General features: G+C 38.9%; 1 protein-coding gene and 1 pseudogene across 1 annotated transcript in view; one reads left to right on the top strand and one right to left on the bottom strand.

Moving 5' to 3' along the window:
* Nucleotides 1–1,622: 1,622 nt before the first annotated feature.
* Nucleotides 1,623–7,696, bottom strand: LOC110540776 (pinin-like; annotated as a pseudogene).
* A 9,054-nt stretch (nt 7,697–16,750) lies between these two features.
* Nucleotides 16,751–19,277, top strand: part of LOC110565027 (contactin-associated protein like 5-1-like) — a 703,043-nt gene continuing 700,516 nt past the window's right edge. The window contains exon 1 of the mRNA XM_060371632.1: nt 16,751–17,404. Within this exon, the coding sequence (XP_060227615.1) occupies nt 17,323–17,404 (82 nt within the window). The 5' untranslated portion in view covers nt 16,751–17,322. The remainder of the gene's footprint in view (nt 17,405–19,277) is intronic.

Here is a 19,277-nt window from a genome sequence, read left to right as displayed (position 1 = left end):
TGAAATCAGAAATGGAGATACCTCCAGAAGATCTTTTATTGAACAGGATTGTTTTAGTTATTCTGGATATTTGGTGGTGTTGGTTTGATTTTCCATATGAAGTTGCAAATTGTTCTTTCACCGTCTGTAAAGAATTGTATTGGTATTTTGATGGGAATTGCATAGAATCTGTAGATTGCTTTTGGTAAGATGGCCATTTTTATTATGTTAATCCTGCCAAGCCCTGAGCATGGGAAGTCTTTCCACCTTCTGATATCTTCAACTGTTTTCCTCAGAGATGTGAGTGAAGTTTTTGTTATACAGGTCTTTCACTTGCTTGTTTAGACTCACACCAAGGTACTTTATATAATTTGTGGCTATTGTTAAGGGTGTTGTTTTCCTAATTTTTTTCTCAGCCCATTTTTTTTGAGTTAATTTTGTAGTTAGCCTCCTTGGGTTGGAGTTTTCCTTCCAGTATTATCTATAGGACTGGATTTGTGGTTAGGTACTGTTTAAATTTCATCCTGGAATATCTTGTTTCTCTCCCTCTACGGTGATTAAATTTTTACTGAGTATAGTAGTCAGGGCTGACATCTGTAGTCTTTTAGTTGTGTGTAAGATATTTGTCTAGGACTTTCTGGCTTTTGTTTTTATAGTTTCTGGTGAGAAGTCAGATGTTACATGGAGGATTTTTTTTTTCTGGTACAATCTATTTGGTGTTTTGTAAGCTTTTTCTATGTTTATAGGCATCTCTGTTTTTAGGTTAAGAAGTTTTCTTGTATGATTTTGTTGAAAATAATATTTGGACCTTGGAGCTGGGAGTCCACTCATCACTCTTTTTCTATTCTTTTTATTCTTAGTATTTATTTATTTATTTATTTATTTGGTAGTGTCTCATATTTCTTGGATATTTTGTGTCAGGAACATTTTAGATTAAACATTTTCTTTGACTGACATATCAGTCTATTCAAAAGTATCTTCTATACCTGAGATTCCATCTCTTATATTTCTTGTATTCTACTGATAATGTTTGTGTGTGTCATTTCTATTGTCTTCCCCAGGTTTTACATCTCTATGTTTGTCTCAGATTGTGTTTTCCTTATTGTGTCTATTTCCATTTTTAGGTCTTAAACAGTTTTATTAATTTCCTTCTTCAATTTGATTGTATTTTCCTGTATTTCTTTTAAGGATTTATTCAGTTCCTTCACCTGCTCGATTGTGTTTTCTGGTATTTATTTCAGGGATTTATTTTCATCTTTTAAGGCCTCTATCATTTTCATCACCTTAGATTAAAGAATGTTTTCTTGCATTTTGGTGTGAGAGTATTTCCAGGGTTTACTATAATAGAATTGTTTTTCTGTGGTGTCTTATGGCCCTGGGTTTTGTGGCTTATGTTCTTATCCTGGTGTCTAACCACCTGGGCATCTCTGTTTTTAGTAGGCTTGATGGTACCTGATGGTTAAGCAAGATGGAAGTAGGCAGTAGATAGACAGGGCTCCCACATGGATGCTGCTCAGGTGGCCCACTGGCCTCTTCGGAGTGTCACAGGATGTGGGTCAGAGTCCACATGCTGCTCACCTCTGCCTCATCCATGGACTGTGTCACAAGGAAGCCAGGCAGATAGGGAGTTCTACTAACTTCTGTTACTTTTCCAATTCCAGAGAATTGATATTCCAGGAGAAAGAGATTTACATCCTTTATTTGGCTCAACATAAAATTCCATTTCTGTATCCAATTCTTTGCTAGTTTTATTTTCTGAAGTTTTATACTTTCAGTTTAATTAGTTTCCATTACTTGCCTGCTCAGCAATTACATTTTTTATACTTTCAAACTTCTCTAATACATCCATAATTTCTGGCTGATTATCCTGCTGCTTCTCACCTTTTCTTACCTCGGTTTCTTTTATTTTAACTTCCATTTCCTACTTTTTTTCCTCCTCCACTTGTTCTTTCTCTGCATTACTATGAACTGCACCTGCTTCCTTCTTCTCTTCTTTTCTTGCCTCCTCTCTTTCTACATCACTGTGCTGAATACTTGTCTTCTTCAATTCTTCCTCTCCCTGAGCCACCTTACCATTTTCTTCCGTGTTCTGTTCTTCATTATTCACCAGTTGACTCTCTTTGTCATTCGTTGATTGTCTTCTATGCTAGCTGATGTTTTATTTATTTGTTCTGCAAATACGTGTCTACTTTCAAATAAAGCATTCATTTTTTTTCTCTATGACTCTTCTATTAGATTTGAGTAGCTGGACACATTCTCCCGAAATATAGAATAATTGGGGATTTGTCTCTGTTCTTATATACTTAATTATCTTGGCTTTATGCTCAGTCAATTCTTCTTGCAGCTGTGCAAGCTCAACCTTCTATTTCAGAACAGTTCTTTCTCTTTAGCCTGCCTCTTCTCAAACAGTTCTCTATTTTCATTTCCAATCTACTTTCTCTCTTGTTCAGCCCAAACTTCAAGTTTTTGCTCAATTTATGGCGTCTTTCTTGCCTTTCAGTAGCAACAGTAGATTCTTGTTTAAATTTTTAAAGGGTGTCCATTGACAAGCCAAATATTCATCAGTTCCTTTGATTTCTACTCATGCTCTCTTTGGAGTTAGCTCCAATCAAAGACTGCAGCAGTGCTGGATTTTAAACATCACCATCTTCTGGGTTGTTTTCCTGGTGTGATTCTCTTCTTGCACTGGCATTTATTTTCCCTAGGAGTTCTCAGATTTAAACTATCTTCAGCTGTCAAAGCACACTTCTCAGAGCCTATAATAGGCAAATAGTTTGCTGCTGTGGATAATCTGAATCAGTTCCATAGTTCACACTTGGGGTTAAAACAAAACCATGTTTACATATCATAAACCAAAACTTCCACAGAAAAATTTCCAGGACTTAGAATTAAAGATGGTTGTGAGCTACCATGTGGGTGCTGGGAACCAAATCTGATTTATCTACAGGAGCAGCAGGTGCTCCTAACATTTAAGACATACTTATAACTCATACACTTGTATGTATTTAAAACCTTATTCTATGTAGTTCCATTAGCTCTAAATTCTGTTAGTAGATGTGCTATTGCCATTTACTTATCATATACTAATTCTTCAGAAAACAGTCATTGACCACAAAATAAATTTCCTGTTAAATAAGGAGGAAATGTGTAGAAGATATATATTTATGCACTCCACACACACTATGTGTGTGTGTGTGTGCCTGCGCATGGGTCTGTGTGTTTGTTCATTTACATTGTGGAACTGTAGTGAACATGTATACACATGTAAGAGGCAGAAGTGACCAGTAGATCTCTTTCCTCTATCACTCTGTACCTTATGTTTTCACACAGTCACTTGTTGAATCTGGAACTCACCTATTAGCTGGAGTCATTTGTCAATGAGATCTGAGATTTTTCCTGTCTCCATCTTTCCAGTGCTAAGATTACAGGTGCCCACATGACTGCTTGGAATCAGAAGACAGGTCTTTATGCTTGCATAAAAAGGATTTTACTCATTACCCACTTTCTAGATGTTCTGTTTATCCACTGAAATACCATGGCAACTGACCTGGTGAGACTCATGATGTTTTACTGTGTAAGGGAGGCAAAAACATCCCTAATTAGGGTGTGCTGTAAGTTGGTATAGTGATATGTAGCCATCTAACTAACAGTGAATATTAAATGAGTCCCTCAGGCATAAACCAAGAATTTGTTTACCCCATCCCTGACTTATAGAATAACATTTGATTCAACATCATGCCAATTTTGACATAAAACTAACTTAAATATTTTGTCTACTCTATTGCATACCTAAAATGAGGTGAAAACATAATATATAGCCAATAAACCTAGCATAGAATCCCAGTATCATAAGTTTTACTATTTTATGTAAAGTGTTAAAAACAATCCTTTTAGATCTTAATCTGTTTTATCATAGCCCCCATTCACAAAGACTGGCTCTAGATTTAAACACTTAACTATGGAAAAATTAATGTATTTATGATTTGGGTCAAAACTGTGCAAAGAAATGTCTGACCTCTTTCTGGCTTTACAATTATAGAAATGATAAAGTGAAAGCCAGGAAATCTACAGATGAAGGTATTTTTTTATTCTTAAAAATGCCTGTAACTTGCTTGGGACTGCTTCAGAATTCATGCCAATAACCATTTTCCTTCCAAGAAACCTCAGTCCCACACCTCCTGCTACATTGGTGAGAATTTGTTTATCTACAAGAAAGGATCAAAAGAACTATGAAATATGAAATTTAGAGTGTCTCAAAATAAATACGGTCAGTATTGTGTTACATTAATTATTATTATCATTTCCCCAAGAAAATAGCAGAAAAGTTTATTTCTACTCACAATAACTGTTCAGTCTAGAACCACAGCCACGGAATGGCATCAGGCAGGGTGAGGTGGATCTTCCTATCTCAACAATCACAAGAGAAAGGAAATTCACTCACAGGCAGCCCAGAGTTTTGTCTCCTAGGGGATTCTAGCTCCTGAAGAGCTGATGATCAGTTTTAACAATCACTTAGGAGTCAGGGTTTGTAGCAATTACTAAACCCTGACTCTTGGAAGCTGCAAGCAAATCTGCATCTGCTCCTGTGAAAATGTTGTTTCCTCTTTCTTAAGCAACATGCACAGTCATTCTTTCATACCTCTAGGTTCTGCCATAGGTCATTTTTCTTTTTTTTTTCTTTTTTTTTTACTGTTTATTTTTTATTTTCTTTATTTTTATTTTTATTTTTTTTATCAGTTACATTTTATTAACTCTGTATCCCAGCCGTGTCCCGATCCCTCATTCCCTCCCAGTCCCTCCCTCCCTTCCTCATCTCCACTGTGCCCCTTTCCAAGTCCACTGATAGGGGGGACCTCCTCCCATTCATCTGATCCTGTTTTATCAGGTATTTTCAGGACTGGCTGCAAAGCCCTCCTCTGTGGCCTAACAGGACTGCTCCTCCCTTCGGGGGTGGGGAGACCAAAGAGCCAGTCATTGAGTTCCTGTTAGAAATAGTCCCTGTTCCCCTCACTTTGGGAAACCAATTGGTTACTGAGCTACCACAGGCTACATCTGAGTGGAGGTTCTAGGTTATATCCATACATGGTCCTTGGTTGAATGTCAGTCTCAGAAAAGACCCTGTGCCCAGATATATTTGGTCCTTGTGGAGCTCCTATCCTTTCCCCATCAGACTAACTCCCCTTCTTTCTTATGATTCCCTGTACTCTGCCAAAGGTTTGGTCATGAGTCTTTGCTTTGAAAACACTGCTAGTTAGAGTCTTTCAGATGCGCTCAGTAGACTCCTGTCATACGTTCAATGCACATCCCATCTGTCTTTCTAAATGAGGATTGATCATCTTACCCCATGTCCGCTCAATTGATTATCTTTTTTAGGTGTATAGATTTCATTATGTTTATCATATCTTATAGGTCTATATAAGTGAGTATATCCCATGTTTGTCTTTCTTCTTCTGGGATATTTCACTCAGAATGATCTTTTCTAGATCCCACCATTTGCCTGCAAATTTCATGATTTCCTCCTTTTTGATTGCTGAGTAGTATTCCATTGTATAAAAATCATAGGTCATTTTTCAAGTGTAGCTTTTTAGCTGCTTGTTTTTGTTCTTCTAACCATTGAAAATCATTGTCAATAGTTGTTAAACAGAGAACATGGTAAATCATAACTATGAACTTTCCTGTTTTTTTTTTCTACTTACCCGTATTTTGCCATAAAACACAATGGTACGATGGAATAAGAGGCAGAGGTAGGTGAGGTAGAGGTAGGTGAAGTGAAAGTTTCTGGTTTCTTTGATGACTCAGTTGGGTCATGTGATGTTTTGGGTGGACTTTGGTGAGAGGACATATATAGAAGCCCACTGAAAGTGAGACAATGTTTTCTGGATTGACATCACTATGTTGGTCTTAGTTCTTTGATAATTCACTTTACAGACAGAAACTTTCTAGAGAAATTTTCAGGGTAATTCAACTGAGTCTTTTGGCTTTCACTGACTTGTCCCAACCTGCTGAATCATGCTGATTTGTGTTGCTGTTTGTTGTTGGCATTTGGAATGTACTGCTGGTATCCTGACATGAAGTTGGACTCAGCCCAAACAACTACTTCTAAAAAGGTCTACAACCCCCTTTCCCTCATAGCCTGCTATCTCCTCTAACTCTGGTCAGTGGGATGGAAAGGAAGTGTTTATGAACCCTAAATAAAGAACGTTTGATGAAAAATCTAAGCCAACAGTCAGCTTTTAAGTAAATGGGTCACAATGCTTTAAAGAATTCTAAAAGAATAAATGTACATTGGATCGTCTGGGGAGGTGGTTCAGTTGATCAAATGCTTGCTATGTAAATGTGAAGATCTGAGTGTCTAAGTTTCTAACCAACAGTGTAGAAAAGTCAGCACTATGGCATATGGCTATAATTCCTGTGCTGGGGAAGCAGAGGCAGGAGTATTACCAGAGTTTGTGGCTGGCCAGGCTAGCTGAGTTAGCAAAATCCAGGTTCAGTGAGAAACTGTTTCAGAAAATAAGATGGTGAATGACTGAGGAAAACAGCTGATTCCAAACCCCAGCCTCAGCATGAACCTACATGCAAGCACATATACACAAACACACATACATGCATGTATGAATATACCAAAAGATGTGTATGGGAGTTATTTCTGCAAATTGCATGTATGACACAAAAATCATTGAGATACAAGTGCACAGTGACATTGAGTCACAGTCAAGGTCTCAGAAAGGCAGTCCCAGTAATCAACACTCATGCTCAGAAGAGGGAATTTCCCAGTAATCAACACTAATGCTCAGATGAGAGAAACCATTCTAGGAAGTTCTCTTTTAAAATGACTGAAACTGACAGTGTTTTGAAATGTAAATGCAACTTACTATATTCAAATTTTCATATGCAGGCTATATTCTTTATATGTTAGAGACTGGTTTGTTATTATACTCATTCCATAGCATATGACACATTTCAAGGTCTTGTTTCAAAAACTGGAACTGGGCTGGGGAGACGGCTCAGTGGAGAACAACAATAAAGGCCCTTGCTAAAAACCTGGTGAACATGAACTCAGTGGCTGGCTCTTTGACCTCCCCCTCTGCCCAGAGGGAGGAACAGTCTTGCGAGGTCACAGAGGAGGACATGGCAGCCAGTCCTGAAGAGACCTGATAAGGTAGGGTTAGATGGAAGGCGAGGAGGTCCTCCCCGATCAGTGGACTTGGAGAGGGCAGGGAGGACATGAGGGAGGGATGGTAGGATTGGGAGGGAATGTGGGATTGGGAGGGAATGAGCAAGTGGGTTACAGCTGGGATACAAAGTAAATATACTGTAATTAATATAAAAAAATAAAAAAATAATTAAAAAAGCCTGGTGAACTAAGTTCAAGCATTGAACTGAATTTAATGCAGGTGTGCACATCTGCATTTACATGTGGAAGAAGCACAGATCAACCTCATGTGTTGTTCCTTATAAGATTTCCACTTTGGTTTGTTTTGTTTTAAATTCTTTTTAATTTATTTTTTAAACATGTGAATATGGTGTGTGTGTGTGTTAAATTTGGGGTGTCATCATTAGTTCCTCTCCAGTTTCTTTACTGAGACATGATTTCTGAAATGGGAGTTTCCTGCCAGCTTTTCCCAGGGATCCCCTGCCTCCCTGTAGTCAGGATTACAGGTGGCCTACCATTCACCACACTACAGGCTTTTACATGGATTTGAATCCCAGTCTTCATGGTTATGTGGAAAATGATTTACCCATGGCTCCCTCTGTTCAATCCCACCTTGATTTTGGAGAGAGGGTGTCTCTTGAACCTGGCTATCACAGATTTTGATAGCTCAGGCTAGAAACCTATAGGGAATTACTTGTGTTTGCCTTCAGGGCTAGGATTACTGGTGCATGCCCCCATACCCAGCTTTTAATATTTACTCCTTACCCTTTTTTGTTTTCCCAGGTTGGGAGATTGAGTCCAGGAGCTTTACAGGGCCAGGATGGCACTGTATGACTGAGATACATCTGTAGGTCCTTGTAACTTCTCTGACAACTCTCCAGCTCCAAATCAAGTGTGAAGGCAGCTTAAGACACAAACATACTCAGGCACAACGGAATATTGTATGTAGTGCTCATATGCTACAAGATACTATTTCAGGGTATTTTAAACATAAAAGCAACTTATAGCCATGTGTTTTGTCAAAGCAAATAAATGACCTGCCTTGGCCTGTAGACAAACGTTTGTAAGCCTTATCTGTTATTTTTCCTTTTTTGGCCTTTATTTTACATGGGTACCTATCCTCTTTCTTAACTATAATGTCTATGTGCTTCTAGATCTAGCTTTATGTTTCCAATCTCATAATTACATCACTATACAGCACTCTAGCTTGACTTGCTATTCCACTGAAACAGATTCACACCACTAAATCTTATTGCAATTTTCCCAGTTTAAATACTTGTGAATGGAGTTGTTTGCAGAGACTGCTTTATCTTGACATCAAGTACATGGCTATGAAAAGTTGAGGATGCTCAAGTCCTCATGAAATGAGGTGGTATGTGAATATACCCTATGCATCAATTCTCACAGAAATATATTTAGTTAGTTATGATATCCAAAACTATTCAACTGGCATAAAAATCCTCATAATGTGTTATGTAGGAAATAATTACAAAAATATGCACATATAGAGAATACATGCATTTTTCTGAGTATTTTTGACTTAAGCCTTCAGGATGTGTTGTGTGGTACCCACATCTACAGATGTGTACTACATTAATCACATAGTAAATTCTTCTCATATTAGACATGTTTGGTTGCAGTGCTATGTCATGACTCCATAAAAATCAGAGTACACCAAGTTAATCTACAATTCATGTCATTTCTAATGATTTTAACACAGTGAAATGACTTAATAGAAAGTGATTGAAATTATTTAACAGGGCAATAGAAACTCATGTGCATCACGCACACACATATACACACGTGATTCTATAGTATGAGCATGAACATACATCATCTACATTGTACATATATTCACATAATTATGATAATATAAATCTTCTGTTGGAAGGGTCAGGTAACAGTTATTTTAATAAGTATAAGAATAATTAAGGTAATTCTATTCTCTATATTGGCTTGCAAACTTTCATAAATTTAGGACTTGTGTACTTTACTGAACAGACATAAATTCAAAGATACTAGAAAAAAATAAAATTGAGTCATCAACGCATGTGTATTTCTCTTCTGATACCTTCTGCGTCCTTTCTTCTACTTGTCACAGTGAACAACAATTCTGCATCCTACATTTCTCACACAGAAACTTCAGATCTGTTCTCTCTTTCTCTCTCCCTCTGTCACACACACACACTCTCTCTGTGTACGTGTGTGTGTGAGAGAGAGAGATTGCTGTGTGCATTTCCTCTTCTTACTAGTCGACACACCCTTCTTACTAGTAGGCACACATGCAATTAAAAATGCCAATAAAAAGTATTTTAGAGATGTTTTTCAGTGTACTTTTCATCCTGGTTTAAATGCAAAAGGGATAAAAGGATGCTAAGGAAAAGGTTACATAATAATAATAAAAAGTAACCCTGGAAATCAATTGTTTTTACTGCATATTGGTTTTTTAAAAAATATGACATTGGAGAACAGTATAGGATTTTTAGCCTCTTCCTAATGGAATCTGCCAAAGATCTTCTGTTCAGATACTGGCTTGGATTATGTAAAGATCAGGGAGGGACTTCAGGTGTGGTAGGTATCTGTTTTTCTTCTTTAAATTCAGCAGAGTTAGTAACAGCACACCTCGTGTTCAGCTGTTTCCTCAGGGACAGCAGGACTGCAGAAGCCCTGAAGAAACCTTTTTCATAAATATGAAATTTTCAGTCACATTTTAGTTCAAGTGAGGAAACTCAAATGGAGGTTAATGCTTAATAAGCATTATTCCACCTTCTAGAGACTCCAAGCATCAAAAGCTTGCATCTGGACATTGAGTTCCACTGTAGAAGTCATTTACTGTTGTGACTAAAACTGAAAAACAACTGGGGCTGGGGAGATTGCTTGTTCATCCAAGTGTTTACCATGCAAACAAAAGTTCAGATTCCTGCTCTCATGTGAGCAGGAATTCCTGCTCTCATGTGAGCTGGGCAGTGTCAAATTATTTTAACCCCAGTGCTGTAGAGGTCTTCAAGAGGGTTCTTGAATCTTATTGGCCACCAGTGCTGCCAAATCCAAGTTCACTGCTTCAAGTTCATTGAGAGACCTGTCTCAAAAACATAAGACAGAGTGGCTGGAGGAACAGGTCACCAGTTAAGAAATCTTGTTGTTCATCTAGAGGACCTGAATTCAGTTCCTAGCACCTTCCTTGGACAGCACACAAAGCCCTGTAACTGCAGCCACAAGGAATCTGACACCCTCTTCTGGACTCCTTAGGTACCCACATAGAGGAGGCATATGCAGACAAAGAAACATAAATTAACAAAGATTTAAAATAAATACTCTCTTAAGAGGCAGGTAGCGATAGAGGAGGACACCCAGCAGAGACTTCTCACACCTATGGACTGCAGTTATTATTATGGGCTGTCTTCATGAGCTTGGGTCACTGAAGTAGAGAAACTGCAGGAAAAACCACCTTTTTATTTACACAGTTCTCTCTTAAAAACACAAAACAAACAAACAAACAAAACAAGCAAACCTGACCCTTTCCTATGTCTGACTTATCGGATCCGGACCATAGAGAAAGCATTAGATAACCACTCCTGCAGGAGCCTGCAGCAGTTGTAGTAGGTTTAATCTACTCAGGATTTATTCCTCAGCCTGTTGGGTGATCAGAGAAGTTGAAAAGCAACTGCTGATCAGGAAGTTACTTGTGGAGGGGCCTCAGATCCAGACTGCAGGACCAAATAACCATTTGCATCTCCTAAAAAGCAGTGCTAGGCACGTAAATGTTGCTCACTCAGCTCCTGTGGACTGTGGTGTGTTAGTAAGTAATTATGCAGTTTTCTGGAATGGGTAAGATCTTTTTAGATGTTTGCAGCTATTTTTACTTCAGGGATAAGTGGATAAATTGTCTTCTTTGTGCTAGATTTTCACACTGATAACTGAAACTTCTATAACAGAAATATCATTCCACATTTGCTTCTATTAAATATTAAGGAGCACCAAAGCCAAGTGCTTGAGTCCTTGTATTACAACTTTTAAATGTTGATGCCAGGTACTGGAGAGATGGCTCTATGGTTAAGAGTACTTGTTGCTCTTGCAGAGGACCACTCGGCTCTGTTCCCAACACTCACTTCAAGTGGATCCTAACTGCTGGTAACTCCAGATGCTCCAGTGATATGATGCCCTCTTCTGGCCTCCATGGGCACCCATGCACACACAAACAAAGGTATGCATGCACATATGCACACACAGATGAAACAAACACATACATATGTAAATACACACCCATGCTCACAAACAGGTGACACACACACACACACAAACATACAGGCATGCATGAATGCATATCCCAACAATGCACATACGCACAAGTACATACAAACAAGCACACAATATATGAGCATATCACACACAGGATACATTTTTAAAAAGAGACAGAGGAATCAGGCTCTACCTTAAAGCTAGACCTCACTCTATGCAGCTTTTATACCAAGATCCAGTCTTAGTATTTCACTGTCACTCCCAAAACACATTCTGTGAAATTATTCAGGCAGGCTTCTCAGGAAATGTAAAGCATATCCAAATGACATCCTGGTCATTTTGGGCGGGCACTTCTTTGAAAATACACAGACATAAATGAAAAAGAGGTATTCATTTTGATATCTCTGTATGAGTGTGACAGGTCTGGGTCTGTAAAAATGTAATTACACAGACAATTTGGAAGGAGAACACACCTCCAAAATCAACGCAATGAAAGCATATCCATGGGAAGTATACATACTTTAACAAACTTCTCCCTGAACATTAATACGGTTGTCTATCCTTCTGAAAAAGTAGAATTCTGTTTCATTTTGTTAAGATTCAGCTCTCCTGTTAAAGAAATAACCTGCCTTGGCATGACGTTAACAATGGTTTACCACAAGGAGACAAAAAAAAAAAAAAAAAAAAAAAAGATTCATTATGCCACCTGTGATTCCCTTCTCAAAGGAAGTAAACTTTGTCAACTCAAAATCTGCAACAGCACTTGTAATATGAGACTTGGCAGAGAGTCTCACGCTAGAAGCTGCTGTTATCTTAACTTTGGATGTGTCTCTGTCCTATTATCTTAAGCCAGTTTTAGGCCTGGAAGAGTAGCAAATTTTCCATTTCCTTTTTCCTATTACTAGTCAATTACTATAAGGAAGGAAAACAAAACATAAAACAAGAAAATTAAGTTACACAAAAAAAAACTTAAAGGAAAGAGGAAAACATAATGACTTTCTGCTGCATCAATAATTGACCAAAAAAAAAAAAGCACCCAAAACAACAAAACAAAAAGCAAGCAAACAAAAAACAAAACCCTGAAAATATGGTGGTAACAGGAATTATCCTTCAGTCAATAAAACAGATCATGAGGTGTGATGTCAAAATCGTCCAAAATAATGATTTTCAAAACAGAATAGCCAGTGTGGTCATACATAAATTCTATTTTTGTACACTCCAGCACCTATGTTACAGGGATTTTATCATACAGGACGTCAAAAGTAAAGAAAAACACCTGGGAAGGGGTGTGGACTGGTCAGTAGTCTCTGAGCAGAAACCACTTTTTGTACTATTTAATATGTCACCATGTCTCCATGTCTCCCCCTGAATCCCTCAATAAAATGTAGATGACCAAATATATCCTCCAGGTATGATATTAGATGGACCTCTTGCTGAATATTCAGCAGCAAAGAATTTGTGGTGAATCATTGTTTTATCTTGTTCCATTATGGAAGAAACATAAGTATTTCATGAAAAAAATATTGAAATATAATACAATTCTTTTATGTATTTTTTTGTTTATGAATGAATAGTACAGGTATACTGTGTTCCTATACAGTGTATGTGAGTGTGCAAAAACAATGTGTATACATGCACATGTAGGGGCGATATCAGGTGACTTCTAATAACATTATCTACCTTTTGAGACAGTCTCACAATTGAACTCAGAGCTCACTGGTTGTTTAGACTGTAAAGCCAATGAGTGCTAGAGATCTACCTATTTCCATCTTCTACTGCATGATTAAAGTGGCAAGTATATCAAATAACACCCTTATTTTTACTTAAAATTCCAGGGATGTGAACTCAGGCCCTCAAGCTTACATGCACTTTCAAAACAGATATGCACTTCATTTGTTTTTCTTTTTTATTTGAATAATGTTTTCATTTGAGATGATATCCAGATGAGTTATTGTAAGACACAGACATGCCAAGTCCTCATTGTCCATTTTTCCTCACTGTATTAATACTAACTGAGGATTCACTAACTGAGCAGAAGTTGTGCGCCTCTTCAGATGCAGAAGTTCCGCAGGTATTAATGATTCTATGTGCATCCATACGGCAAGAGAAACCTGATTTAGCTTCTCCTTAACATGTGGCAGCTGCATCAGACATACTAAATGTCTTATGAAAGACAGGATTTCAATAGGTAAATAGCAATCTGGCTAAAACTGTTTTAATAGTGATTAATATTCTGCTGTGCCTAAAATTCCTTGCAGCAAAAATGCCCTCAGAAAATGGCATTGTTTATACTACTCTATGTGAGGAACAGCTGTTTGCCCCTCACCACTGTCAGGGACACAGTAAACAAGATTTGCTGAAACATTGGCAAATCTTAGATAAACATCTGCTGGTTAAAGCTCAAAGTGGCTCCGAGAACAGGTGTATTTGAGACAAAATCATCATCATCATCATCATCATCATTAATATTATTATAAAAGCTACAACTTAAATAGGATTGTAAATTAGGTGTAATTTATATACTATCCACTATGTATGTGTGTGGGCATAAAAAACCAGGAGTGATGGTATTTACTAACAACTTCATGATAAAGCGTGATTGTGGACTCTATGGTGACATGCTCCTATGTTGTATGAACATGTACAGTTAGCACAGTGATCTGGCCCTGATTTTTAAAAGAGAATGTTTCCTGCTGGAAAATATAACACACTTTTAACAAAAGAAGAAACATAAGTTGATGTCCTTTTATGACATAATAGTAGAGAGACATAACCTCCCCAAAACAAATTTCCTAAAATTACAGAAAAATCACTACTAAATGTGAGACAGATTATAAGGTATCTAAAGAATTGTATTCTTCAGACCAAGGGAGAAAACAGAAAATAAACAGGAGCACCAATGGTTAAATATTGGCATAACTGTAAAATGTAAAACCATATATTGGGTAAAATGAAACAAGTAGGGACTCATGTAAGAAAATTTGAACACAGGCCAATCAGATCATGTCAGAGGCAGGCCCTCTTACCATTACTATGTAACCCACTTGGACACTAAGCTGCCATGGGCTACATCTGTTCAGGGGTTCTAGGTTATCTCCATACCTGGTACTTGGTTGGAGTATGAGTCTCTGGGAAGACCCCTGTGTTCAAATTTTCTGGTTCTGTTGCTCTCCCTGTGGGGTTCCTGTCCTCTCCAGATCTTACTATTTCCCACTTCTTACATAAGATTTCCTGCATTTTGCCCAACAGTTGGCCATAAGTCTCAGCATCTGTTTTGATTGTCTGCAGAGCAGAGCCTTTCAGAGGCCCTCTGTGGCAGGTTCCTAGGTTGTTTCCTGTTTTCTTCTTCTGATGTCCATCCTCTTTGCCTTTCAGGATGGGAATTGAGCATTTTAGTTAGGGTCCTCTCTCTTGCTTAGTTTCTTTAGATGCACAGATTTTAGTGGGTTTGTCCTATGTTGTATGTCTATATGAGTGAGTATATACCGTGTGTGTCTTTCTGCTTCTGCGACAGCTCACTCAGCATGATCCTTTCCACGTCCCACCATTTACCTGAAAATTTCATGATTTCTTTATTTTTCATTGCAGAGTAATACTCCATTGTGTAGATGTAGCACAATTTCTGCATCAATTCTTCAGTTGAGGGGCATCTGGGCTGCTCTTATTAAAAAAAAAAAGTGGCATTTACTCCCCACATCAGGCAGCACACAAATATCTGTAATTTCAGTTCCAGGGATATGACACCATTTTCTGGACCCTGTGGGCACTGAATACACATAGGCACACATGTACATATAAAAATAAAGATTTTTAATAATAATAATTTTTGAAAAATAGAAAAAAGTCTAAATATTACACACTCTTAGAACATAGAGTGGATAAGGGTTATAGATTTGTATGTTCATACCTTTTGAGTATAGTTAAACTAACCATAAGGGGAACATGCACCCTGGCACTCTCATGGACCAGGGATGGAATGGCAGCATTTCTGTGGATATCTTTAGATGGGCTGTAGGGGGAAACCATCCCAAGCAAAGAGACTGAGTTGTGTTATCCTTTTCCTTTCTACAGCCCCTTTCCAGCAGGACAGAAATGGCTGTCTTCCAACATTAGTATTTTAGGGGTCAAAGCCCCTGTGGTTATGCTTCAACATCTTATGTTGAGTTTCCTGTGAACCAGGAATCTACTGAAATAATTGTGTTCAGTTAAAGTATAGATAGAAACCTATTTGCTTACAGCTAACAGGACCTCTGGAATTTTTCTTTAACAAAATAATGGGCAGTTGGTCCAATTTTCATTGAACAGTCTGCCAGTTTTCCAGTGATTGGAGCAGGAGATCCCAGAATAGAAGGTTACAGTTGGGAGTCGTGAAGAGGATGCTGGAAATTCAGTCAAGTGTCCAGTAGCTGCAGAGCTGGCAGCTGAAATCAAAGGTTGTTAGGAATCTGTGGTGTAAAATAAACCTGTGTTGGGGATGAGAAATGGGTGAGAGAGAGAGAGAGAGAGAGAGAGAGAGAGAGATCAACTTCCTCTGATGTGGAGAGAGCCTGCACACTCTAACTTGATTGTTAACTTCACAGAGAAGACATCATTACTGGTTCCTTATTCTGTTAACATTTGACAGATTTCTCGCAGCTTCCATAAACACACAGTAAAGTGATCTATGGCGAAGGAAGAGAGTCCAGATGCGTGCTAGAAGCTGAACAACCAGATTTCTAATAGAGAGCCTCGAGGAAGCAATCAAAGCTCATCTTTTATGTTTTAGATGGAAAGCTTTTAAGAGCCAACTATGGGCTCGCAACTGATCCTCTGCACCCTCTTGTCTCTAATCATCCCCCAGCCATGGCCTTTTAAAATTGTTTTAAGTGTTTCTCTCTGATGGAACCCATAGCACCAATCACCCTTCAGTACCCGTGAAGCAATGTGCCAACAGCGACCAGGGACAGATACAGATGTGAAGGTCCGAAAAGTAGGGGAGCAGTCATATCCCTAAATGGCTAAACAAGAAATCCCAATTAGATCAATACCAGTCAATCACCCACTCTTGCAGGTGAAATCGCTTCGCAAGCTTTCTCTGAATCTCCCCTGTGAAGTAAAGAAAAAGGCATTAGACATCAGGTTAGATAATGGGAAATCCCTCCTCCTAAGGCTTCTAAGTATTGCAGCTCCTTGGGGCATCGCTTCGGCAGCGTTGTCCGAAAACCTGATTTAAATATCTATTATCTGGTTCATAATTTGGGAGGAAGAGAAAGAGTTGCAGTAAGCAGTTCTGGATTTATGGATGTTGGAATGTATGAATAGGAGAGAGAGAGAGAGAGAGAGAGAGAGAGAGAGAGAGAGAGAGAGAGAGAGAGAGAGAGAGCAGGAGAGAGAGCTTTTCTCTTTGCTTCCTCATCAAGTAGCCAAAGCACACCACAGCAAGAGTGTCTGCCCTGGAGCAAAGGAGGACCCTCCTAGGCCACTCTTGCAAGCAAGCGGGGGCGGGCCCGGCCTGCCTGGGGCGGTGCCACAAGGGTTGAGCCTATAAGGAGCTGTCCGCCACCGTGGTGCTGAATGCAGCCTAGCGCCGGAACGAGGTGCTATTTGGGTATTGGCGGAGCTGAGCGCCAAGAGCTGCCCTCGAGTTTGGATTTGAGCCTTTAAGAACGGTAATCCGGAGGAAGACGAGGCAGGCGAGAAAGGAATGCACGGAAAGGGTCAGTTTCAGGAACTGTAAACCTCGATCGCAGTTCGCATCTCCGAGGAAGCCCTGCTACTCGTTCGGTGGAGTTTCTAAGAAGCAGGATGGAGTGAGGAGAAGAGGGTCTGTTCAAGAGGGGTGGCTGGGAAGGGTCAGGCAGTGCGGAGGAGAAAAAAAACACGGAGAGAAAAATAAAGAAAAAGATAGAAAAGGCAAGGCTGGTGCCTGCGAATTTTGGATTTAACTGGAAAAGATCGCACACTTGGGAAAAATGGATCCTGTACCAAGACTAAACAGCGTTTTGACTCTGGTGCTCTCTGGCTTGTGGCATTTAGGATTGACAGCTACTAATTGTGAGTACTCAGAACTGGGGGTGGGAAGGTGAGGTGGGATAAGATGCTATTCGGAATAAGTATCCACTGTCCGACTGTTTATGCTGCTGGTAAAAGGAAAGAACAGGGTGAAAACCATCACCAGGGTAATAAAGCCATTCCAAAAGTTAGCAGAGCTCTCATGAGCTTGCTCTGATGGATTGCCTGCCCTTCTTTGGAATCATAAAGTTCCCTTAGCCTGCTGCTCTCCGTAATTCTTAATCTCAGCCAAGGATGCAAGGACCAGGAGCAAACCTCTAGGAGCAGAGATGCTCCAGAGCTTGTTGATAGCAGAGGAATGTAGCTCTCACCGATTTGCAATGTGTTCTGCACACTTGACCCCCGCCTCCATCCTATGCCCTTAACTCTCCACTCCCTAGGCATCAGGGTTTCAACTGGAGCATTTTGTAACACGTGTAAGGAGATTGGGAGTTTGTGACTAACAGTTGTGGCCCAAATTTAGTCACCCGAAAAAAATCAATGGCCATCCTATTACAGAAGAAAGAGCTTTAGTACACACTCTCCCCTTGAAATCCTGGTGCCGCTGAAAGAATAATGAATATGCATTATGTTGTCGACGTTTTGACCCAGCAACTTTAGAACACTTAATTTAATAGGAAGGGATACTTTACTTACTGAAATCTGCCACCTGCACTATGTAGTTAAGGAATCTAGTTTGTCAAACTTGAATAAATCGCTAAAGCTGTGAGACGTTCAAGCTCAATTGCTCAGCTGCCTCTCTAGAGAGAGGAAGGAAAGTTTTTCCATCCCTGGGAAGTCATAAATGGGAGGTGATTAGATTAAGTCACCTCTGTTGTTTGAAACCATAGCTTACCATGGTCCCTCAAGTTTATGGGTTTGTTCCCTCATTTTCTGTTCTTACACTGAACCTTACAAATATTAACCATATTAAAACAATTTTATTTTACTGTGGCAATTTGTATAGTTAATACCAGCTATTTAAAAGGTGAGAAGACTTACTACAGGAGATCCTTCTGCCTGATTTCTTAATCCTTAGAGGAACTTTTCCCAGAATTTGAAGTTCAGAACGAAGACAAGCAGATAAATATTTAGAGTGTTTCTGTGATCCAGATTGGAAAGCTCACTATCTGTAGTTGTAATATTTTCTCAAAGTTTGTGTTATAAAGGAGGGCAAAAGAGGCTATACCCTCTGTAAAGATGAGATAAGCTATTAAATTATTTTAGAGAATATATTGAGTCAGGTTAAAGTCAGGTTAATTAAATTTTCTTGTTTGCCTTCTCACTCTTCTTCCTTTGTTTCCCTTTCCTCCTGCTCATCTTCTCCCCTTCTTGAAATTATCCCCATGGTGTCCAAGAGCCCAAGAGCATGAAGCAGGCATTAAGCTTTGCTACTGGGCTAATTTCTCTACCATCTGGAACACTAGAGGTCAGTGTTGTCCAAATGATACAAAGGTGTGGCTGCAAACTGTGTTTTCCCCTTAACACATTCCATTATCTGGAGAGAATGAATACTTTCAAGATCCAAAAGCTGGGAGAGAGGGATATGAATGAAATGGGTAGAAGCCTGACTGTGTGACTTGGGCTTTGTTGCTTCTTAAAAGTTTCTCCTTGGAGCCATTTTTTTTCCTGTAAATTAATTTAACTGTGGTCAATATGTTTTGATAACATTCATAAAACTAAATGGCCTGGGTTTGAAGCTTCAGCCTATGATAGCTAAGGCATTTATGAAGCCTTCTCTGAGAATTTAAAAACAAAATCGGTGATAACAATTTTTAGAATTTCCCAAATGACAATTGCATCCCTTATTTCCAAGAAACAAATCAGTTGAGTGAGTGCTGTTTCCTAAATATTCTAGAGTCAGTTTTCTTAAGGA

This window comes from Meriones unguiculatus, chromosome 18 (assembly GCF_030254825.1).
Source record: "Meriones unguiculatus strain TT.TT164.6M chromosome 18, Bangor_MerUng_6.1, whole genome shotgun sequence".
Lineage (NCBI taxonomy): Eukaryota > Metazoa > Chordata > Mammalia > Rodentia > Muridae > Meriones > Meriones unguiculatus.
This window is presented reverse-complemented; position numbering and strand designations above follow the sequence as displayed.